This window comes from Chaetodon trifascialis, chromosome 12 (assembly GCF_039877785.1).
Source record: "Chaetodon trifascialis isolate fChaTrf1 chromosome 12, fChaTrf1.hap1, whole genome shotgun sequence".
In the NCBI taxonomy this organism is placed as follows: Eukaryota; Metazoa; Chordata; class Actinopteri; order Chaetodontiformes; family Chaetodontidae; genus Chaetodon; species Chaetodon trifascialis.
In genome coordinates, this window is record NC_092067.1 from 24,233,227 (window position 1) to 24,257,086 (window position 23,860).

The 23,860-nt window shown below is 45.3% G+C and overlaps 2 protein-coding genes and 1 long non-coding RNA gene across 4 annotated transcripts; all 3 read right to left on the reverse strand.

Moving 5' to 3' along the window:
• Positions 1 to 440: 440 nt before the first annotated feature.
• On the reverse strand, positions 441 to 658 carry LOC139340055 (uncharacterized). Its single transcript, XR_011602932.1, has 3 exons — positions 620 to 658; positions 510 to 542; positions 441 to 476 (listed from the first exon to the last, which is right to left on the reverse strand). It is a non-coding gene; the product is annotated as an uncharacterized lncRNA (long non-coding RNA).
• A 331-nt stretch (positions 659 to 989) lies between these two features.
• On the reverse strand, positions 990 to 8,374 carry LOC139340050 (signal transducer and activator of transcription 1-alpha/beta-like). Its single transcript, XM_070975633.1, has 24 exons — positions 8,323 to 8,374; positions 7,910 to 8,037; positions 7,490 to 7,634; positions 7,294 to 7,389; positions 7,067 to 7,144; positions 6,904 to 6,982; positions 6,741 to 6,829; positions 6,461 to 6,612; positions 6,219 to 6,380; positions 6,030 to 6,122; positions 5,521 to 5,580; positions 5,364 to 5,393; positions 5,154 to 5,244; positions 5,028 to 5,069; positions 4,394 to 4,477; positions 4,209 to 4,310; positions 3,962 to 4,097; positions 3,833 to 3,873; positions 3,674 to 3,750; positions 3,435 to 3,574; positions 3,170 to 3,349; positions 2,881 to 2,944; positions 2,699 to 2,777; positions 990 to 2,587 (listed from the first exon to the last, which is right to left on the reverse strand). Exons 2-24 carry the CDS (start codon positions 8,035 to 8,037, stop codon positions 2,495 to 2,497), a joined length of 2,241 nt encoding a protein of 746 aa, XP_070831734.1. The 5' UTR covers positions 8,323 to 8,374; the 3' UTR covers positions 990 to 2,494.
• A 1,943-nt stretch (positions 8,375 to 10,317) lies between these two features.
• Positions 10,318 to 22,803, reverse strand: LOC139340051 (signal transducer and activator of transcription 4-like). 2 transcript variants are annotated; one of them, XM_070975635.1, is made up of 24 exons: positions 22,725 to 22,803; positions 22,495 to 22,623; positions 21,435 to 21,570; positions 18,616 to 18,714; positions 17,788 to 17,880; positions 17,617 to 17,695; positions 17,397 to 17,482; positions 17,071 to 17,222; positions 15,739 to 15,897; positions 15,302 to 15,394; positions 15,111 to 15,170; positions 14,965 to 14,985; positions 14,483 to 14,573; positions 14,200 to 14,244; positions 14,004 to 14,087; positions 13,822 to 13,920; positions 13,457 to 13,592; positions 13,171 to 13,223; positions 12,917 to 13,011; positions 12,193 to 12,329; positions 11,898 to 12,086; positions 11,732 to 11,777; positions 11,404 to 11,509; positions 10,318 to 10,564 (listed from the first exon to the last, which is right to left on the reverse strand). In XM_070975635.1, the coding sequence occupies exons 2-24, from the start codon at positions 22,620 to 22,622 to the stop codon at positions 10,541 to 10,543; spliced, it is 2,211 nt and encodes a 736-aa protein (XP_070831736.1). In that variant the 5' UTR covers position 22,623; positions 22,725 to 22,803; the 3' UTR covers positions 10,318 to 10,540. The 2 variants fall into 2 exon arrangements, with proteins under 2 accessions (XP_070831736.1, XP_070831735.1); XM_070975634.1 differs by having other exon boundaries at positions 14,483 to 14,576; positions 22,725 to 22,791.
• Between the last annotated feature and the right edge of the window lie 1,057 nt (positions 22,804 to 23,860).

Below are 23,860 nucleotides of genomic sequence, written 5' to 3' on the forward strand. Positions count from 1 at the left end.
GACCTGCTGTAGAGCTGACGTAGACCTGCTGTAGACCTCCTGTAGACCTGCTGTAGACCTGACATAGACCTGCTGTAAACCTGACATAGATCTGCTGTAGACCTGCTGTAGACCTGACATAGACCCGCTGTAAACCTGACATAGACCCGCTGTAGACCTGACGTAGACCTGCTGTAAACCTGCTGTAGACCTGCTGTAGACCTGACGTAGACCTGCTGTAGACCTGACATAGACCTGCTGTAGACCTGCTGTAGACCTGACGTAGACCCGCTGTAGACCTGACATAGACCTGACATAGACCTGCTGTAGACCTGACATAGACCTGCTGTAGACCTGACATAGACCTGACATAGATCTGCTGTAGACCTGCTGTAGACCTGACATAGACCTGACATAGACCTGCTGTAGACCTGCTGTAGACCTGACATAGATCTGCTGTGGACCTGCTGTAGACCTGACGTAGACCTGCTGTAGACCTGCTGTAGATGCGACGTAGACATGCTATAGACCTGCTGTAGACCTTCCATAGACCTGACGTAGACCTGACGTACACCTGCTGTAGACCTGCTATAGACCTGACGTAGACCTGCTGTAGACCTGCTATAGACCTGCTGTAGACGTGACGTAGACCTGACGTAGACTCCGCGCTCTCTGCACTCACCTTGTACAGTGTTCACCTTCTTTCTCAGACGTGCGATGAATTGTTTGCTTTGCTTTTGTCGCTGCGCTTCGCCTCCTGGCTGTACACCGGCTGACCTGCTTCACTCCTCTTCGTCGCCTCTCTGATAACGTGTGTGTGAGCGAGCGCCTCATCAATACTTTTTATAAAATGAAATCCAAATACCTGTAACGCAGCGTTTACAGCATACTCCTCATATAACCTGCCGGTACTGTCAGTCACCTCTGCGGTATCCCAGGAAGTAGACAGTATCAAAGTGTATTAGTTTAGTTGCAGTGGAGTTTCTGTTGGTGATATTTGGACGTGTTAGTTTGTGAGCTGTGTGGAAACGATGGTATAAACTCTAGAACAGTCTGATTGTGTAAACGTGTAGACGTACTGAGGCCGTCCGGTCTCCTCATACCAGCTCGCTCTGACTCTTTCTGAAGCCTCTCGTCACGCTGAGACTCTGAATGTACTTTTCTCTCGCAGTAGAAGCGACGTGTATTTATTCCACTGAGGCTTTTTAAAGCGTACAATTCATTCAGTAATCTGCAAGTTTTTAGACTTTTAGATTATGTTCTTAAGCAGGTGGAAACAACCAAATTCCCTCTCAAATGACTGCAGAGGCAGAATATATATTTTTGCTAATTGATCACAAATGAACGTCACATTTTGGGGTTTCCTGCACAGAACAATCGAACCTTTAGACGATGACAATTATCAATCTGAATCGATAAGTCCCCTGTGCACACAGTCCAAATCAAAGTCTCTGAATGTACTGTAAGAATGTGTCCTCCATGACATGTCCTCCATCCTGGAAGACAGTATAATTAAGAACAACGCATCCTGCACAAACACTGTAACCTGAACTAAACGTGTTAACACTCGGGCTTCAGGTCAGCCTGAAACATTCCAAAGTGGCAGTTTTTCATGGTCTCATTGTAGCGCTGTACTTCCTGTAAACTGGAGTTTAACATATATACAGTATATATATAAATCTATATATTTTACAGAGTTTATTCAGCATTAGCTCGACTGGTTAAATTGTGATTGTGTGTGTGTGTGATTTGAAAAGTTGTGACCAAAGGAGCAGACGCAGAGTTGATGCAGGCAGGATAAGATATTCTGTGGAGTCCCAGAAGTCAGCAACAGACGACCTGATGAGTCCGAAAATACTCTAATACATCAGATTTCTACGGGATTAAATATGTTCTGTGCATGAGGAAAAACTGAGGCCCAAACTGTTCATTGTAAAGATTAGAATTATAAAGATTCAGGGTAGAGTTTGTTAACATAAACATTTTAAGTGTGAAATATGCTTTTTGTGCTGTTTTCAGATCTTTGCAAATGAAAAATGTTGAGGCTACGCTTTGTTAGTCATTTATTTAGTCGTTCATCTTTACAAAAGATTTAAGTGAAGCATCTTAAACTTCAGTCGGTCGTACTTCAGACTCGTCAGGTCATCCGTTAGCGACGCTTACGGGAAGCAGTCGCACAAGGCCATTGAACGTCTTTGTCCTCCTCTCTGTGTAAATAAAGTTATGGCGTGTTCAGTACTGTATAACGCAGATGTAACTCCTCTGGGCACTGGAATGCTTTCAGATGTGTTTATTTTAATAAACAAAAGTACAGAACGTGTGCAGTGCAGCATCGCATTTTTACCTGCAGCAGCAGGTTTTTCACCTGAATATTCAACTGAATACAAAAACATCAATTAAAAAAAAAACAGTTTTCAGCATTTAAACATTTTACACAAACACACAGATTCAGCAGAATGTTACAGCGTAACGCTCATACACCATCAATCATCGTTTTATTACATTCTTCGTGTTTTCAGGAGCTGCTGGGATCCATGTAGCTGCTCTGCGTCGTCGGCGTCCACAGATCGAATATATCACCGAAGAGTTCCTGAAGCATCTGGCTTGTCTGCACCAACAAGAGAAGAAACAAATCAAAGCGTCTGTATCCCGTAAAGCTGCTCTGATGTTTCTGGTAAAGTCTGCGGAGCATCAGTGGAAAAAGAAGAGTGAAACTCACAATTAAGTCTTTGTCCATGTCCGTGTCCACGTCCATCGTCTGGATCTCCCTCTGTGGAGACGGAGGCGGCGTCGGATAGCTGCAGAAAAAACACAGACAATGAAGGCAACCAGTGAGGGAAGGCGACGAAGAAGCTGCGATTCCTGCCGTCTTCTGTGTTTGACCGTTAGCGTCTCACTCACACTGACACGGGGATGAGCGTTCTGTTGACGTACCCGTCTACCACCTTTTTAGGCGCCGACATTGCTGCGGGAACAGAGGTGGTTAGAGGTCGTTACGGCACACGAGGCGGACGAGCTCAGCATGGTTTGAAATGGTGACATAAACATTAAAAATCCCCTCAGCTGGAGAGCGCGAGGAGGTCAGATCAGTGCAGTCACAACACGTTTCCGCTGCAGCACATTCCTCCTCGTTTACTGCTGGACTTGACTAATAAAGTACGTTTGGGGAAAGTCAGGCAGGGGATGGTACCAGAGATCGTGTAGTAGCGTCCAAAGGCGGCGTCTTTGAGGATGTCTGGGTACAGGTAGAGCAGAGGATTCCTGGGCATGGTCCTCTGGGCTCTCAGGCTGTAGTGCAGAATGATGTCCGGCAGAGACATGATGGACAGCTCCTGCTTGGTGTAGGGCTCCACTGAATGCACGTGGGTCTCTGCGGGGGGAGCACACAGGAAGAGAGGTGAGCGATATCTGAGAGCACAGACGTTGTGCTTTTTAACAGCGAAGCAGAAACACACCACCGCTGGAGTGGTCCACCCAGCTGAAGGTGATGGCTCCGTCTCTGTTGCTCTCGCTGAAGCGCAGCAGAAAGGTCCCGGTCTGTTTTTCCTGCAGGAGGGTCCGAGTTCTGGTCCTGCTCACGAAGCCCATGATGAGACTGAAACACACAGAGCTTCCTGAAGCCGGTGCGTGGACGCCGCTCTCTCACGATCAAATCAAGCCAACAGTAAAACGCCGCTGAGGCGGCTCATCTTACCCCTCCCGCCAAAGATCCACCAAGTACTTCTTGATCAAATCCAGGATTCCCTCGATCCAAATCCAGACGCTTTCGTTCTGTCCACACAGCAGAGCAAACATCAACCTACAGCTTCACTAACTCTGTAAAGCAATGACAAGAATGGCGCTCGACGCTCACCTTTGAGAACTTGCTCCAGTGAACGAGGTCATCGGGATCGTCTGTGAGGAACAGTTTGCATGTGTGAACTCTTCAGTACAAGCGGCCTCAAAGCGACACCGTTCAGCATCATGGGAATCGAACACTCACCCACTATTTTGTCCCTCAGCATCAAGAGCTGGTTTTCGTCGAGCTCCCGTTGGCCAACGGAGAGGAACTGCCAGCTCAGAACCTGTGACAGCTGCCTCCAGGTGAGCGGAGGAGGGTCGACGAACAGCGACAGGTTCTGCAGAGCGAAGAGCAAACTCTCAATAGCGCTTCTTCAAACCTTCAAATTAAAAGCATGGACCCAGAGGTGCGGCCGTGTGGATGCGTTTTATCGAGCAGCTGAACTAACCCTCGGTTCGCTGGTGGACAGCATGTTGAACCACATGACGGAGGCCCAGGCGCTGGCGGCCTGACTGGTGCTGGAGATCACGACCACGGGCAGGGAGCTGGCCTGGACCAACACAGGAGGAGGAAAGCATCCAGTAAGCCGCCCGGCGAACACGGCAAAGCGGACAAAGTGAAATCTGCACTCACCTCGATGTTACAGTCCAGTCCAGCGTACCGAAACCTGGCCACGAACTTCATGATGTGGAGCTCCTCAGTGACTCCCAGACGATTCTGGTGAAGAAGGAGACTATTAGGTTTTAGGAGAAGTTGGTGCTGAAAGGAGCACAGCAGGCTTTAGTGCAGGTCTGAGCAGAAATATCTGAACCATGGGATGGATCGGACAGCTGCTCAGGATGAATCTGAAAAACTTCTGCGATTCTGACTTTTCATCTCACTTGTCCACCTCTTTGGTTTAAATGCTGACACTCCCATCAGCCTCAGCTGCACTTTGGGCTTTTTTGCTAATGAGCAAATGTTAGCCGTATGTGCTGCTGGCGTGGCTGCCTTCAAATGGGGTCACGCGCCAGCGTTCATCTGAACGACCCCGTGTTGTGGTTCTCACAACCAGCTGACGTGTTCGACAGTTATGAAGGTCTATGAAACTGCAGTGAGGAGTGAGGATTTCTCTGCAATAATCACACAATCTTGTTCCAAAAGCCTTTCAAACATAACCTCTGCCTGACTGTAGCGCCATCGTCATTATTTGACGCGGATTCACCTCACAGCCACCTGCACCTGAAACGCTCACACACGAGTCGGCCCACTGAAGGTCTCCTCTTACCTCAGATGATCCTTTGCTCCTTGTTTTTATTTCCTTGAGTGACTGAAAGAAAGAACGCAGTCACATTACTAAACACGTGCTGTTCACGAAACACAAAGCTGCTGCACGACAAAGTGACTTTCATACCAAGTGACCGAACTCTGCCACCAAGCCTCCACCTGCCGTGTCCACGTCCAGCACCTTACAGTCACCTGTGCTGAAGTCAAAGTGACGGAACCTGCAACAACACCACACCTGAGTTTGTCTCCCCAGAAACACCCGTTATCCTCTGGAGTTTAGAAATCCACACGCACAGCTGGCGCTCTTCTGCAGGTCAAACTGTCGCGTTTCACTCACCCTTTGACTGCCTTGGCTTCTTCCACATCCCTGATTTTTAGAATACAAAGAAAACAAAAGGAAAACGTTTTCAGTAAAAAACACAAAACATGGAAGATTTATGTAAAATAATAAAGCAGCCCGTCAGTGACTGAGACCAAAGCCTTCCTTGACTTACTTGTCAAACACAGGTTGAACTTTGAGGAGACACTTGAACTCGGGGAGGTTTGCTAAGAACCTGAGAAGAGAAGAATCACACACTGACTTTAGGAGCTCTGGCAGAGATTTAAAGCACCGACTGTGAACCCTGCTTCCTGGTTTCGCATCACTTCTAAGACTTGCTTTAACTCCTCGTGGCTCCAGAGCTCACATTTAATAATTCAATGGAGAAGCAACGCTTGTATAAAACTAATGAGCATTCAGACAGAATGCACATACATTAACTGTGCTATAGGAGAGGTTTCAGAGTCTCTATGCTGTCACTTTGTGTGTCCAGAAGACGCCATCGTCATTAATATGAAGCCTGACTGCAGCCGCCATCCTCCACAAACCAGCAAGCTACAACAGCCTCTTTTCTAAGTGTGAAACCTGAACTGACTCCACAGTTTTCAGACATATCACTACATTACGTAGCTACCATGAATATCCAGCAGAGCGGCGCCGGCGGCGTGTTGGGTGCAGCCTCACCTGACTGTCACTGTGAAACGCACCCCGGTCTTCAGCACGAGAGGCCGCTGAAGGGAACTCGACGTGACGGGCTGCTTCTCGACCACGAGGGCGCTGCAGAGCGAGATCACAGCAAAACATGGCAACAATGCGAAAGGGTGTGTGCGTCACGTGTAGAACAGTCAAAGGTCACACGGTGCAGCGTCTCACCTTGCAACGAGTTTCGCGAGCAAGGACAGAGCGAATTTCTCAATTTCAGCCATGGGAGCGCAGAGGTCGGAGGCATCCACGCCGTTGTATCGGCTGTTCTGGTCTCGCACTTTCTGCAGCTGTTCGCGTACTCGTAGGAGCGCTTCTGCCACAGACGTGAACCTGCACAGAGGACGAAACATAGAGTCAGTCACGTAGAATTAACAAGGCTGAAAATCCAGGGCGGCGCTGCTAATCCTCACCACTTCTGGAGGTGGTCCAGAGAGGCGTCAGCCGGGCTCCCAATGCAGGCCAGCTGCTGCCTGCGCTGCCACTCAGGCAGCTCCACATCTGCGAGAGTCGCCACGATCTCCTCTGCCAGATTTAAAATGTTCACTATCTGCTGCAGCAACACCTGCACGACAAAGAAGACGCAGCGGGCGTTCTGAGCAGGAAGTTCATTCAGGGCATAATTTTCCTTTAAACTATCTCACACGGAAAATGCTTTAATAACGGCGGTTTGCCAGTCTGTGTCCACAGCACCTGCTTCGTTTGTTTGATAAAGTTGGCCTTCTTACGACATTCCTCCTCCACGACAGCTTGGGACTTGGCCAATCCAACATGCTGCTCCACTGGTAATGACAAATATGAGACATAAGTGACGCACAAACACACCAAACTCATCACCTCGCGTCTCCTACCGTACATTTGTCCTTCCAGTTCTCCTGTATGAACTCAAGCTTTTCATTCAGGGCCTCCAGCGACCTGATCTCCTTGTTCACCTCCTGCATTAGAGTTCACAAATTAAGTCTCAGAATGGTGGAACACGAGCCAGCAAGCGACTGTGTGATCAGAAAGAAGGAGTTTACCGAAGTCTGTCTTGTCAGCTTGTTGACTTTGTTGTCCAAGTGTCCCCATTTTTGTCCCATGCCTGCACTGCTGCAACCCTGACAACAGCAGACATGTTTCTTTCACTCTTCTGCTCTTGCTGTCGTACAGTAATATGGACTTCATTTTGAGAGCTGTGTACCTTCAGATCAGGAGTAAAATAATAAAACCTGATCATTTTTTGGAGCGCAGCGTGCTGTTCGCTCACCTGTGAGTCAGAGGCTGAAGCCAGGATTCTCCTTTCCTCCTTCAGACATTCAGAGAGGATTACGGCCAAGCTCCGCGGCTCCGCTTGAAAGTGCCTCTAAGTTAAAAAAGGAAAACAAAAGAAATGAAGATGCATCTAAATTAAATGCTGAACCTTTAGTGCATGTTCAGCTCGCGTAACGGCACGTCTGACCCACCAGCAAGTAGTCCCTCATCCCTGGAAAATCAGGTCCCTGCAAAATGTTGTTCTCGAGGACAGAACGGCTCCACAGTTCGTCCAAATTCACCACGAGTGTGCGGAAACAAGCGCTGGCTCTATTTTCATCCACAGCAGCCGAATCCCTGACAGAACAACAGAAAACAACAACACCTTCGCTCAGGGGTCATCCAGTCTGCTGGATGAGGGCACGCTCTGTACGACAGGATCAACCTCAGCACACCTTTAGTTTCTGGCTACTTCACTAATTAAAATGTTTGCATGCACAACACGACAGGTTAATAAAATCTGTGTTGTTATGAATTAACTAGTGATAGTTCGCTGATCCGTTTTGACATAAACTCAACTGAAAACTGTCCAAAGACAATATATGTACTGTTGGACCTCATCAGCCTCTTACCAGTCCAGGCTCTCGATCACGGCGCACAGGTGGTGTCGGGTCTCCGTGGGGAACCTCCGCTCATACAGCTGCCTCACCCGGCTCTGCAGCGCTGAATCCAGCCTCAGCAGTTCCTGCCACTGGGCCATCTGCAAACACAAGGGACCGGTCTGAAAACCATCACTGAGAAAAGTCACCAAGCATCCTGTCAGATTACAAGCAGCAGTAACCTGACAGAATATGAAAATAAAAGCTCTGCTGGCTAATTTAAAAGTACAACATGCTAACACTCTCGACTAGCTGGCTAAATAACGTTACCGCGGACATAAATCATTCTGACACCAAAAAAAGTTCAAAGAAAATCAAACATGCACCTTAAACGTTCACATAATTCAAAGTATTTTTCTTCTACGTATTGTCACATGATGACCTACCGTGTGCCGGTCGCCGTCGTTGTCTCCGAGTGAGTTGATTACACGGTTATAAGTCTGACAGCAGGAAGGGGGGGGCTTCTTATAGCTACCGACGCGCCCACAAACCACGTGATTCTCGAGAAACCGTTCCGACGAGCGGTGTCAAGTCAGCCGGTGAATGAACGCTCTGAGTTTCCGTCTTTATGAAATACTAAAAGGCAAGTGGTGTTTTTTCCACTGAGGAGTTCCGGTGATTTCACAACGGCTTTCATCTGGCGAAATGCTCTCCAACCGGCTTCTTTTCCGGGTGCTGTCGGATTTACTTAACGGACGGTCCAACGCAAGACCCCAAAGCTCAGCGTTTGTGCGAACATTACGGGTTTAACCCTTCATGTCTGTCCATGGTCCGTCTTCAACGTGTCAAAGCAGCAGAAGCACAGGTTACAGCACACGTTGAATAACATGAAAAACATTTAACTATCAACATTTGCACACGTATTTTCTGCAATGTACAGTTTCGAGGTTATTGCAAAAGTATTTCCATTTTATAATCGCGCTTCTTGCTCACCTACATTTACGGCGTTTGACTGCTGGAGTTACTTTTCACGTGAAGATTTGCCATTAAAAAACATCACGGTGATCAAATAAAAGGCACTCTCAGAGGTTACACCTGTGCTTTGGTGTGACCTCTTTCATAACAGCAGCGTGTGGTTGATTCCCCTCGTTTCAGAGTTGAGACATTTTCCATTTAAGTACAAAAAGGCAAATATTTAGAGAAAAGCATGAAAAATCTGAAAACAGATTTGTGTATCAGGAGCTTGTTTTTTCTTCTTTCTTCTGCAATCACCCGTCTCAACCTCTTGGATTTATCTGCTGACCCTTTGGAGGGGGTTGACCTCTAGGTTGGAAATCACCAGAATAAACCAAACTCCATATAAAACACATCGATGCATCAGTATTAACCATCTAACAGTGTCAGACATTATCAGTCACAGGAGGCAAATACTTTCACCTTTGATACTTTGAGTGTGTTTTAATACTTCAGTACTTTCATTTGATGGCAGACTGGCCTCAGGCCAGAGTGAAAGCGCTGTTAGGAGCGATTCGAGGAAGCTTTGAGTGTTGCATGTCTCATCTCATCTTCAGTACTTTCATTTGAGTAACTTGTTAGCAGTAGCATTGATAGGTAATGTGACTGTGTTGTGTTTCCTTCTTTTACAGCTAGAATAAATGACCCATAAGCTGAATATCATGTTAAAATGTGCTGAAAGCTGAATTCTCTGTTTTCTTTTGGGTTCTTTTTCTTCTTCATATTTGTGTTTTTGATTTCTTTCCAGGAAGCCACCACCACCACCACACACCATCCTTCAGAGATGGCTGTCAGGGCCTGTGAGGACAGGTGGGGGCTGAAGGTGCAGAGCCCCCTCAGTCTGTCCCCATTGGCTGCCTCTGATCTCAGAGCTGTTGTACTGACATTAATCCTACTGGGTGCGTTCAGTGCGTCACAAAGAGTGAAATGAACACATGAAATGCGAAGTGCCACCTGCTTCATGACCCAAAAAAATATGTAGAAAAACCACAACACCTCCACCCAGACTCGATTCTCCGAGAATCACGTGGTTCTCGGACAACGCTGCGCGGTCATGTATCGCTGCAGGCGTCTCATTTCCGGCTGCTTTCAAAATAAAAGCTCTATAAACTTCTGCTGTGCTGCAAAGTCATCTGTAGAACATGTCATGAGATAAGATAAGATAAGATAAGATAAGATAAGATAAGATAAGATAAGATAAGATAAGACTTTAAGGATCCCACACAGGGGAAATTTAGTCACAGCCAGCATTACAAAGATGCCTCATGATGGTCTATTGGTGGCAGATGAGTTAACCCTGAAGGACTGTATGGGTGATAGTGTGGGTGAGTGTTTGTGAGTGGCGCAACTGATGCAGAAATTAGGCAGAAAGCCAAAGTCAACAATGTAACTGACTCAAAACCAACAATAAAAACAGACAAGAGCAATTTTAGAACAATTCTGAATATATATTTAAAAAAACAGTGAAGAACAGCTCAGGCAATGAATCCAACACAGCCACAAAAACCTCTCTAAACACAGCAGACTCGGTTTTATTACAATCAAGATGTGGAGGACACTGAAGGCAGACTGGCCTCAGGCCAGAGTGAAAGCGCTGTTAGGAGCGATTCGAGGAAGCTTTGAGCGAAGTGTTGCATGTCTCATCTCGCTTTACTCTGAATATGGAGAGCTCATCTGCAAAACAAAAAGGAGAGCAGCATTAGCAGCAGAACATACGGACCGACGACCTCAAAACAAAGAGAAGAATGACATTAAAGCCGCACAGTACTGCTAACATAATATTGCTTACATGCTAATGGCTGTTGCTAATGCTAATGTGATAACACCGTCATCTTTCATACAGTGTTGCCACACAGCTTCAGCACAGCCTGTTAACATACGCTGTACAATTATTCATTTTATGTATTTTAGCGTAATGTGTAATTTATTGATAGTAAGGAAGCTGTTGTATATGAATTATAATCTTAATAATTTAACCCTCACACTTAAGTGCTTTAGAATAACTAATAAAGAGCCAATATGCTGCTAATGCCACTATGCATGTTAATGACACGCATTTTAACTAATAAGCAACTAGTTAATGGTGAATATGTGACCATTTAAAAAAAATAAAATAAAGTCAGCCTGTATCTCAGCATTTTCATTAATTTCTGTGAATAAACTAAATTAAACGGTTATTTTTACAGTTTAGGTTATTATTTAAGATATAAACTTAAATTCTCAGTTCTCAGTTAAAAAAAAAACAAAGAGCTAATAGAAGAACAGAGAAAATACTGAATCAGTCAAAAAAAAAGAAGCCTATTAAGCATGAATGATTGTAAAAAAAACAAAAACAAAAACATAATACAAGACAGAGAAATGTAAAAATATATGAAAACTGATCTCTGATGAAATATTCACAGGGAATAATCTGTTCAAAAGTCATCCAGATTGCTCATTTTCTTCTTAAAACAAGAAAAAAATACAGACTATTACAGATACAGTCCACCAAACAGCGACGCATGCGCACTCACGGTGTCGATGTCGAAGCAAAGGTGCTCGTTGAGCATGTCAAACTCTCCAGGAGTCATTGGCGGCTCAGGAGACTGACAGGGAGGCGGCGTGCTGCTCGCGTTAGGGCTGAGGCGGCAGAGAAAGAGATGGGACGGCGTCTCATCAGTGGGAATTCATATGCAAGCCATTCAAACATTACGCAGCGTGTCTCATGATGCTGTATTTTCTTCTTTTGGGATCAACTTTTTCTTGAGTTGCAACACGAGCTGTATATATTTAAGCTTTAAGGGTAAAATTTATAATAGAAAGACAAAAACAAATGTGGTAGAGGTCTTCAAATGAACTCACTGCAGTTCTGAGATGGGGATCAGGGTGGATGGTATGTATGGATGGACTGGAAATTGAACAGAGACAGAGATTAGCGCTGCAGCCTACAATCCAGTCAGCCAGCAAAGATTCCAGACAAACAGTAAAAACATGGAGTCTGCATGAAGAAGCGGTTTCGAACTCGTGCCTTTGCTGGGCTGGCTGTTGTAGAGCCGTCCGAAAGCCTCGTCTTTGGGGATGTCGGGGTAGAGGAACTTGAGCGGGTTCTCGGGGACGACCCCCTCTGAGATCACTTTGTAGTCTCGTATGATGTCGGCAAACGGCAGAGCGCTAAGCCGGTTTTTAGTGTAGGGCTCCACAGAGTTGAACTTGGCCACTGTTGGAAAAAGTCACCGTTAGCGAAGCGCAGCATCGGCTCAACTGAGCACAGACCCACCCGGCATCGAGAGCTTGATGAAAACTGTGTTTGAAAGAGACCTCACCGTTGTCCTTGTGCTCCACCCACGTGAAGGTGATTCCTCCCAGGTGGCTCTCGCTGAAGCGAAGCAGGAAGGTGCCCGGCTCTCTGTCCTTCAGCAGAGTTCGCTCCATCTCTTTACTCACGAAGCCCATGATGTAGCTGCACGGGTGGTGGCGGTACAAGAGAGGAGCTTAACGTTTTCCTGCTTCTTCTGCTGGCATTTTTTACAGTGACATGCACTGGCTAAGCTGAGTTTGTCTTTTGTGGTATCTTTTACAGACTATTTAAACCTGGATGATAAAAATAAGGCAAAGAGTATGTTTATATCCGAGTGCCCCAGACTTTACGAAACACTGGCAAACTTGTCATGTCCAAGAGGAGACAACCTGTTTGTTACTGAGGTGCTGGTCGGCAGTTTGTTACCTTCAAACAGAGCCTGGCTAGCTGCACGTGTCCAGTCTTTATGCTAAGCTATGCTAACGGCTGCAGGCCTGAGAGTGATTTCAGTTTCCTAAAATGTCAAACTCTTTCTTTATGCTTTACAGATCTTCTCCTCCAAAAAAACAGCATTTTTGACTGATTTTTTGGAAAGGGCGATCTTCACTTAATGGGTGTGAATCCAGTGCCTCAGTAGACTAAGCTTGTCCAGTGAATCATGGTAATATCCTAAGACCCGCTGTCCTGACGCTTAGCAGAGGTTTATCAGGGCAGTGGAGAGGCGTGGACGGTGATAACATGAGGCTTACTTCTCATTCCAGACCGGCAGCAAGTGCTTCTTGATGAGCTCCAGGATGGAGTCCAGCCACATCCAGAAACTGAAGGGCTTTCCTGGAATATTCTCCTTAAAGGAAACGGTACAATGAGACTTTTAAGTAATGTAGATATGGAGTAACGGGTACCTAGATGACAGCTCCAGGGTCAACAGTGCAGCACGGTGCACAGAACGTGCTTTTTCATTGGCCACTAGATGGCGCAGTCATACTGGAGATGAGGCACTCACCTTAGAGAACTTGGACCAGGACACTTGATAATCATTGCAGGAGGCAAGCTGACCTGCAACCACATGCAGCAAAAGGCACAAATGACTCTACTGAAGAGCCAAACAGCCAGAAGCTCAGAACTTCAGCTAAAAGACCACTGAGTCACACATTTTCAGCTGGTCTGAATGCAAAGTCTCCGGGTGTAAGGCGCAGTTTGATGCCACCTCAGTCAAGTATTTTCTTTTGTTTCAGTCATCCTGGAATCTGAAAACACCATGCAGTTTGAGAGCCAAAGGCCAAACATACCGAGAAGCTTTTCTCCCAGCATGCTCAGCTGCTCCTTGTTGAGGCCTTGACCAGCGAAGGTGGAGAACTGCCAGCTGAGGACCTCCGAGAGCTGGCTCCAGGTGGCCCGAGGCGGGTTACCAAAGAACGCCAAGTTCTGCAGAAAAGGGTAAGAGGAGGGGATGTGGAAGTGGTTTTTGAAAACATGTCGTGATACGATGCCATGCAGTTCAAGCACACCACAAACTACATCCTCCAAAACAACCATAGAGATGAATCAGCTGCGCTCTGAGGCGGTGGGATTCATTTCAGGACTGCTGTATTTTTAGTTAGATGTATGAAGCACTTTGCATTTTACAACAGCTTTAGAAAGTGTGTTCGCTCACCCTGGGCTCATCGGTCAGCAGGTTATACCACATGACGGAGGCCCATCCTCCTGGCAGCTGGCTCACGTTGGAAATGACCACCAGCGGCAGAGAGCACGTCTGGAAGAATTCACACACACAAGCTGCAGCACAAAACAGCAACACACAGCCAGACATCAAGTGAAATATCCGCTGCCTCTGACCTCCAGATCGATGGTGAGGCCCTGCACCGTGAAGCAAGCCTCAAAGCTGAGAGAGTGGAGCTCCTCCGTCACAGAGAGCAGACCCTGCCAAGCACACGGGACACGCATCATTTCAGAGTTCAGCCTTCTTAGCACGCCGTTATGAACAGCGAGGCTCACTGGTTAGTTCACAACAAGGCAACTTTTTTTTTCTCACCTCGTTGCCCTTTGTGCCGTTAATATATTTCTTCTCTTTCAGCTGCTGTAAGATACAAACTCAACGTCAGCTGGCCGGTGGTGGAGGAAGCACTCAGACTTAAGTAAAAGCAGCAATACCACAGTGTTCAAAAGCTGAAGTAAAAGTACATAAGTACGAGCATCAAAAATATACTTTAAGGACTGCAGTTGAAAATTAGCCAGCTGGCTAACGCTGCCGCATTCACAGACATGTGGATTAATGTGTGCTGTCCTGATAAACAAATAAGAGAGAGAAGTCTCACCAGGTGTCTGAACTCCACTGACAGGCAGCCGTTTGAGTAATCCTCAATGTCCATAACTTTAGTGTTGTTAGTCAGGATGAAAAACTGACGACTTCTGAGGGAAAAGCAAGATTTGTCAAATTCAACCAGGATCCAGTGAGATGATAATTCAGACTGCATTCCTCTTTAACCTTCTTTAACTGTAAAAAAATCTCCAGCTGAATATTCAGTAGCAGGAGTATTTTGGCCTGCAGTAAATGTGGAAAACAGCTCGAAATTTACAGGAAAACGAGCCAAAAGGAAGTTGAATTTGTTGTAATGTTTGTGTTTTAGGCAACAAAATAAATTCTTCTTTCATTTTCCTCCAAACTGATTCGTGGGGCTGAGGCGCCTCCTGAAGCGGTGCACTGATGTTGGGTAACGTTTGCTGCCGCTACGCTGCTGTTATTACTGCTAAAATTAAACATCACAGTACATCCTGTAACGTGAGTGTTTGTACTCACACTCTGCCCGGGGGGAGGTCCCTAGAGACACACAAACACACACAAACATATACGTATGTAAGCTTAGCCCTCAGACAAATTCATTTGAAGGATTTGACTCTTACATCGTAAAGCGAATATCTGTAATTTAAACACGAATATCTCACTTGTCAAACGTCGTCTTCACCTTCAGCTGATAATCCACCTCTGGAAGTTTGACCAGGAGTCTGGGAGAAATCAGGAGCAGCAAAAATGCTTAATTCAACCAACATTACCTCTATTTTCTTCACCAACCAACAAGAGATTAAACAAATAAAACGTCAGGATTCAGAAAACTGAAGGTGGAGATTTGAAATACCTGACTTTGGTGGTGAACTGCACCCCGGTCTTGATGATGAGGGGTTTCTGTGGGTGTGTGGGCATGCATGGCTGCTTCTCCACCACAAATGAGCTGAGAACAAACCACACATCCTATGATTTGTACAGTTTTCACCATGTTCACGACACTTGACTGTTGCAGCTCCTTCAGGCCTCTCGTCGGATTATTTAGCTCATTTCTATTTTTCTAATGTGTCGTTGGTACAGGAGGAAGCAGCTTGCGTCTCGTACATGCGATCTGCACGTGTTTATGAGAGGAAATTAGTTCTGTGTTTTCTTGGAAACGGAAATATAGAAACTCCTCCTGCACATCACAGCACAGCAGTCACGATTATAGTGCCTAATTAATAAAAAGTGAATGTTACAAAGAGAAGAAATTCAGCTGTGTCATTGCACGTGTGCTGCTTTGGGTGGTACCTCTTGATGAGGTGGTAGATGAGGTATTTGACTCGCTCCTCCAGCTGAGGCTTTTGCAGGGGGATTGGGTCGCATTCGTAGGTGACCTTCACGATCAGCTCCCCCAGTTTGTCCAGCTGACGCTTGATCTGGAAGAGACTCTGAGCCGTCAGAGTAAACCTGAGAGGAAAATGAGGAAATTTTATGTTTACCTATTATGTTGTGCTGAATTCACGCTGAAAACGATGACAGTCAGAGTTTGACCGAGCTCTCGAGCCAAAAATCTGTTAGCATCATACGAGGCTAATGTACTTACTGTACACTGGGTTACACTGACTGTGCTCCAGTTTTTGTGTTTCACAAAAGTTATTTAAGCACTTAAATATGTGCTAAATAAAATAAGCATGAATGGATTTCTGCTCATCTGCTTCCCAGTGCACAAATCTCAAACATCAAGCTAACAGGAGCCATGCTAGCAGCTCTGTGAGGCTCTGCTTGTGCACAGCAGTGCGTTAAGCTAAAGCTAACATTAGCAGGCTAACATACGCACAATGACAACGCTAACACACTGATGTACCGCAGGTGCAATGTTTACGGTTTTCACCTTAGCATAGTGTGTTAGCATGCTAACATTCGCTAATTAGCACAAAACACAAAGTACAACTTATTTTTGTAGGCATTTGGTCATAAATGAAAGTAGTGGACAAACAAACAAACAAAAAAATGCAGTAAAAAGTTAAGTCATGACATCACAAAACACATCTGAAGTACAATTATATTGTAATGATTTGTAGTACACTGCAGTATAGTGCTGTTTGACCTGGGTCGCTCGTGGGTGCGCTTGATTCAGATAAATTAAAGAACTAACTCATTTCCTTCAAACAAATCATCAGATGAGTCAGTTTATTCTGATCAAGGTGTTTTTTTGTTTGATTATTGGTGGAATAACGGTTTCATAAACGCAGCTATTGAAGGTCGACCCACACGTCTTGCAGGTTTCAGGTCCAGTTTTGAAGAATGTGATTGATTTCACTCATAAAGGTCAGTAGAGTCATCGTGAGGGGGGCGACTGAAACCTGTGGAAACAGTATGAAGTCCTCTGCCACTGCATGAATGACGCTGACGATGTTGGAAACAAAGCATAAGGCTCTGTGTGACAAAGCTGGTGACAGACTGGAGACACTGGGCGTTTAGCAGGCAGGACGGGTCAATAAAAACAGGCTCTTAATTGCATCATGGGAAATGTAGGACTCATTATAATGCACAACCATTAAAGCATGTTTAATGGTGCAACTTTGCTAAAGAAAACATCGACATGAACGTTAAGATTTCAGTAAACATTCAGCCTTTTACCAACTCTGCAGCTGGTCCAGGCCGGTGAGCTGCGGACCACCGATGGCGGCGATCTGCTGCCTCCGCTTCCAGTCCTGCAGCTCAGGGTTGAGCTGAGAGGTCATCAGGTCATCAATCTCCTTGACCACAACATCCATCTTTGACAGGATCTCCTAACAAAGGTGTGACAGACAGGTGTGGTGCTTTATGAAATGGAAGTTATGCGATGCAGTGAGTTTATTTATTTGTGCACTTGTGAGGTTTTATTGTTTTTCTTCTCAGAGACATTTTGGTAAGACTGCGTCGTCCCACATGTCAGAGCTCTGCAGGACAATTCAGACGCATACCTTCCTTTTAAAGTCGAGCCTGTTGAGCATTTCCTGCAGTCTTGTTACTTCCTGTTTCATCATTTCAGAGTTCTTATCTGTCGAGTCTAAGACACATAAAACCACAAAGCACATTCTTGGGCGTTGCAGGGTGTGCGATATTTTCCACGCTAGTACGAAATCACACTTTTTAATCAATATTTGAGTTTTTTTCCACAGCTTGTCTTATGACAGGACTCACCTCGGGACTGGAGGGTCTTGTAGCGGAAATCAAAATCATCCTGCAGATCTTCTATGTATTTCACAGCCTGGTCCATCAGCTGGATGCAGACAGAGTTGTTTTAAAGTTCATTTCATGCATGGGATGTAGTTATGTCTTCATTTACCTGAAGCATGTGTGTGTTTCAGTTACCTGCACGCTTCCTCTGATGATCCCAACTCTGTTGTCCATGTTCTTCTGCCTCTCAAAGGCCACGGAGTTCTGCATTGACTTCTCCAGCGGACCCTGTTGGATAATGTGACATGACGTGGGGCTTCAAACACTGTGTACAGACACATCGTAGCCTCATCCACCATCCTGCTGCTCTTCCACAGTCTCGCCGCCCTGTCTTAGATCCACACTCATCCAGTTCCCCTGGAGAGCTCTCAGGACCTGAAGCCCCTCAGCCTCACTCTGCCTTCAGAGTCCTTGGTCCCGCCGCTTGGCTCAGCCTGGCTCATATCCCATTCTGTCTGCCCTGCGATAAAGGACCTCAAACCTCTGACCTGACTCTGTGTCTGCACCAGCTTAGCCCCTTTAAAAACTCCACTCTTCCTTTGGCTTTAATTTCAGTCTCCACTAATTCCTGCGTCAACTCTGCTGTTTTCAATTCTCTGTGGGTTCATCAATAGAAGCGACTTTGACACACAAGCAGTCCTTTGATCCATTATTAAAGTAAAAGCCTTAACTGAATGTTTTTCACATCGTTCTTAACTTCCTCTGCTCTGATTGGCCCAGTCTCGATGCTTTATCATCATTTTGTGTTACAGCCAAAAACTGTCATCCTGTTTATGGTTACTGCATCACTTTGCGAGCTATCAGAGTTTCTTCCCATGTCGCACTGATTCTCGGGAATGAAGCGAAGCGGTTGGGAATGCGGGGGATGTGCACCGCTCTGTCTTCCCGGTAGAAGTCTTGATTTACCAGCAGCAGCTGTTGAACCGGAGGGACTTCCCCTGTGAGGGACACACTGTGACAAACCTGTTCCTGCATGCAGGCGCTGGAGAGGATACGGCGCTCCTCCCTGAGGCAGGTGGAGATAACCTTCGCCATGACGGCGGGGTTGGTCGTGTATTTCACCTGTGGGGCCACACAAACACAGAAAACATTCCAGGTTACAGAAACACCCACATGGATTTTAATAATATTTGCATAGAAACAGCAGAGTTAGGTTTCAGTTTTTTGGTTTCCACAGTGTCACCCAGAAAAAACAAAGCCCTGATGAGGAGGAAAGTCTCCACGCAGATCTGTCATCGTGGGTCTTCTCACGATGACAGATCTGTGAGGTTTTTACTGGAAATGCTGCAGCTACGGTAAAGGAATGAGGCTTGGCTTGAGTCTGTCAAGAGGCGAAGGGCCCAGACTTCAGTCAAAGCGAAAGTGTAAATGGGAGGCATGAAGCCAAAAGTGTGCACAGACACTTGGAGTACAACCAGTTTTTTGCAAGGACGTTATGGCCTGGAACTATAACGTTTCTTTCAATCTTGGCTAACATTTCAAGGGTGTGTTCCTCATTTATTTAAAAAAATAAAATACATTTAAGAAATGCAGAAAATAAGGATTTGCAGCTACTTGAATCTGAAGATTGAATTTTACTAGATTTTTCACTTTGGAGCATCTCACACATAAGTGAGTACGTTTGGTTTTATTATTCGATGTTCTGTTGTTGATTTTGTGTTTTGGTGATATTTTAAAAGAAGCTTGTTGTTTTTTTGATAAATATTCAGGTTTTCATTAATGGAGAAATTTGTTTAACATAAACACCAAAAGTTCACTGACGCATTTCCACACAGACTGACGTGATGAGGCAGATTTTGACTTTTAGACTGACTTTTAGTCCCTCGGCTCCAAAAAAACCCTTCATCCAACATTTCCCATAATGCACCCGCAACACCTTTTCATAATGCTGCACTCCTGCAAGCCGACACTCAATTCCACCTCTGCATCTCCAACGTCCAGTCTATGTGCATCCCAGCACATCTGCTGGAGAAAACATGGCCGCCTGCAGCAAACCCATGTTTGTACGTCAGCACAATTTAAGGGAGGAGGAGGCGAGAGAGACTTCTATCAAACACAAATCAGCTGCAAAGCAACGACATAAAGTACAGACTGAGGTCAAAGGTCAGTTTGCTCACTGTCGGATGTTTTTAAAGCACTTTTCGGTGAGTGCAATGGATTGCAGCATCACGCCCTCGCATCATCAGGGTTATTTTCTCAGACCTGTCGAAGCCTCTTAGAGCCACATGACTGTTTCCACAGGCTGAGTCGTGCTTCCTGCGACTAAACTGACCTTTACAGGTAAAATCGATGGAGCGTCTCTCTTAAACCAGAGTGTCTGCGAGATTATCTTCTCATCAAAAGGTTGACGCTCATGATCTGAATCACCCCCTTCAAATCCCACAAAGAAAAGAGCAAAAAAAAAAAAAAAAAAAAGTCCTGCTGTGGGAAGAGGAAACTTTTTCTCCCACCTCGAAGTTTTCATGCATGAGCATCATTGCCAGGATGATGACTGAGGACGCATCAACAAACACCTACGCTCTCACTTTCATTACAGTAACAAGCATCTAGCCTGTGAAAGCTGCCAATCACGAGCTGGCTTGTTAGCGGATGCGTGCTATTCAACAAAAATGCATTCTGGAAAACATCTCGTCTCCTGCTGCTGCTGCTTTCTGATAAAGAGCAGCAGTTCGGTGAGCCGGGGGGGTTTTCCTCAGGGAGATTCTGCTTGAATGTGGGCGATAAGACCCAGAGATGGAGGAGAGATTCACACATGGCTGCGGTTTGAACGTGGAAGAGACAAAACTCCAACAACAACAACAACAACAACAACCCACAAACATGCCTGACGACCGCACAGGAGTAGCTGCTTCCTCTGAGAGCGTCGACACATGCGCACACACAGGAAGCGGCGGTACGAGCCTCGCGGGTTTTATTCTGCAAAGGTTTGCGTCCTCTCTAGAAATACTCATGTGCTGAGGCTCACGAGTGAGCTCAGAGCTCGACCAAGCTTCCTGTGCAGCTCCGGGAGGAAAGCGCTCTGTCTGTTACCTCCAGAACACGATGACCTGAGAGAGAGCGAGGAGCAGAGTCTGCCTCTGCTTTACTAACACGCGATGATGGCTTTTACTCTCTTCACTTGATGTTAGAGGCAGAGACAGCAGCGCTTCTCTCGGGTAACACAGAAAAACAACACGAAAATAGAAGCCTGTATCACTGCCATTATATCCTACTTCCCTCTCACCTCCAGTACATATCTACTACAGACCGCAAAGCTACTTCTGCTTATTGCAGATGTTTTAAATGATAGTATCATCTGACTGGTTGAATTTTAACTCTGCCATGAAGCCACCATGTCATGGTCAAGGAAACAGTTTGTGCGTGTGTTGCTGTAATGTGGGCAGATTTCTACACAGGCTCAAAAGCAAGAAATGTAAAACCTTCAAAGCAATTCCTCCTGTCATCCTTTTGGTTCTAAATTCTTATATTTCATGCGTTTATGCTTTTTCTGGCCGCCCTCCAAGCCTCAACAGTGTCAGAGGTTCTTCCTTCTCCTGCTGTATTGATACGCATGGACAAAAACATGTCAGCATCACGATCCAGTCACGCCGTCCCTGGACTGTTTTGATGCTCCCTTCACTGGTTTAGCACATGCTGCTCTCTGAAGTCTCCGTCTGTCTCATGCAGAGCACACTGGAGTTATTCGTGCTATCCACGAGGACCAATGTGAGTCTGTGAGCTGGCAAACAGATGCTGTCGTTGCTGTAGCAGAGCAGCTTTAACACCGTTGGTTCGTGACACACCTGCAGCTGCTGCTGTATGATCTTCATGTTGTGTCTTTGAAGGAAGTTCTGCTCATGTGAGCGCGCTCGGTCCAGCTGGGTCAGCAGGTTGGTGAAGAGCACGGCCGCCATGGACTCGTCGTTAGCTGCCGTGTCCCTGAAGAACAGACAAGAACAGGCTCTGAGGAAGAGACGGCTGCCGTGATGCTCGTAAGACAAAAACGAGGGATGAAGTAATTGTGTGTGTGCGTGTGTCGTCGGTTTGTGTAACTGTGAGATGATGAACGGTGCAAACCCAGCCGACTGCCCTGTGATGATTTGTAATGAAGCACAATGAAGAACAATGAGCTGAGGGGAACTTTTCACATGGCACGCAGCCACCTGATCCACCGCTAACGTAAGAATATCAACTTGCGTATCATTAAGTGAAAGTCTGCCCCCTTAATTTAAGTGTAAGTGAGACCAAAGTGACCTGAAGTCCGTGTACTTTTTCTTTCTGTTCTCACAGATCGGACACGCTGTGGACCTGAGCAGTGCTGGAAGAAGTATTCAGAGCCTTTACTGAAGTGAAAGTACTGATATCACACTCCACTACAAGTAAAAGTCCCGCATTCAAAACCTTACTTTGTAAAAGTACCGTGTGTATTATCAGCAGTCTTAAAATATCTCAAGTACTCTTGTAGTCAAATGTTCTCTGTCTGTTTTTCTATCTGTTTGTGGATTCATATCACTGCTGTAGATGTTTCAGCTCCTTTAGATCCTGTTGGCTGGTTTAATCTGCAGCAACGCATCATATTCTATTAAATCCTGTGGGAATCACGTATCTCCAAAAAAGGTTGATGAGCTCAGAAAAACTGCCTGTTTTCAGCTTTGTGACGATGCTTTTTCAGCTGATCCGAGAGGCTTTTTAAAGAGTTTATTCAGCTGAAGTTTCTATAAAGGAGCATCCTTCAGCTTAGCAGAGGAGTAAAAGCACATCTGAGGTATAAAAGTGCAGAAAATAGAAATACTCAAACGAAGTACAAATACCTCGAATTTAGGTACACATTTTTCAGACACACACACAGGGAGCAGGACTCACCAGTCCTGAGACTCGATCCAGCTGGCCAGACCCTGTCGGATGTCCATGGGGAAGTTATCATCATACAGGTAGTCCACATGTTCCAGGAGTCTGATCTCCAGCTGCTGAATCTGCTTCCACTGGCTCATACTGAAAACACACACAGAGCAGAGGAGATGTCTTATTCTTCTTCCTTAAATGAATCCATGTATATTACTGATCGTAATGGTTTGTTCAGTCCTTCTTGTTACCTCAGTCTTCTCTGCGCTGCCTCTCACTCTCATCCGCCTCGTGCGCTTGTTTCCCTCTTTGACTTTCGCTTTTTAATCCGCCTGTCAGTCCAGGAAACGGCCTTATTTACCCTCAGGGGCCGGCCCCAGGAAACCCGCCCATCCAATCACTGCACGCACACACACACACAAACGCACGCACACGCAGCAGATGTCATTTGTGTGTGCGGTGAGGGAGGAATAAGGTAACCTCTTTCCAGTAATATGTCACAATGCACCATTTCCCGGTAAGAGCTAAAGGTGCAGATGATATCACAGTGAAGATGATTGACGTACGATGATTTAATGCAGGGAGGATTGTGAATTCCTGTTTTTCAACATTAACAAAGTCAGAATTCCTTCCTACATTAACTATATCTATATGCAGATTTAAGCCAGAGAAAACTTCATTTCTGACCCCAAAATTAATCAAACTGGTCATCAGATACAAACATTTAAAGTTAAATAAATAAGATTAAATGTGACAGGAATCCAGCAAACTAGACAGATGTGAAGTCAATTTCTAAAGTATTACAAATCATTCATCACTGCAGGATAAATCTTTTTATTAATTCAATTAGTAAAGAAATAAAATCATGAGGGATCAGACTTGTCACTGCTTTAGTGGGCAAAGAATTATTATTTTCTTATATCCTGTTGAGTTGATTTAGCAAAATAACATCTGTAATTTACTTTAATACAGTGTGTTTTAAAAACAACAGTGTCAGAAATACAGGAACATTTGTTTGAGTAAACTTTCATATTTTTAAGGAATAAAAAGCAAGAGGAAAAATGAGTTCACCATTAGACCAAATTGAAATTTAAAACTCAAATGTTTTCTCATAATTATGACAAAAGCCTCATAATAAAGGGATAATTTCCTTGCAAAGATTTTGTCATTTAAAGTACCACCTGAAGCCACTGACAGCATCACAACTGTAATGTGATTTAAAGGTCATGATTGGTGCTTTAAAGATGGTTTTACTGAGAGGAAAGCTGCAGCAATTCAATGATATGACAAACCAGACGTACCAGGAATAAATCATTTTGGTGACAGTGAACAAAACAAACACAGCGCTATAAGTCACTCCAGTTCAAATCAAGTAAAGTTCAATTAT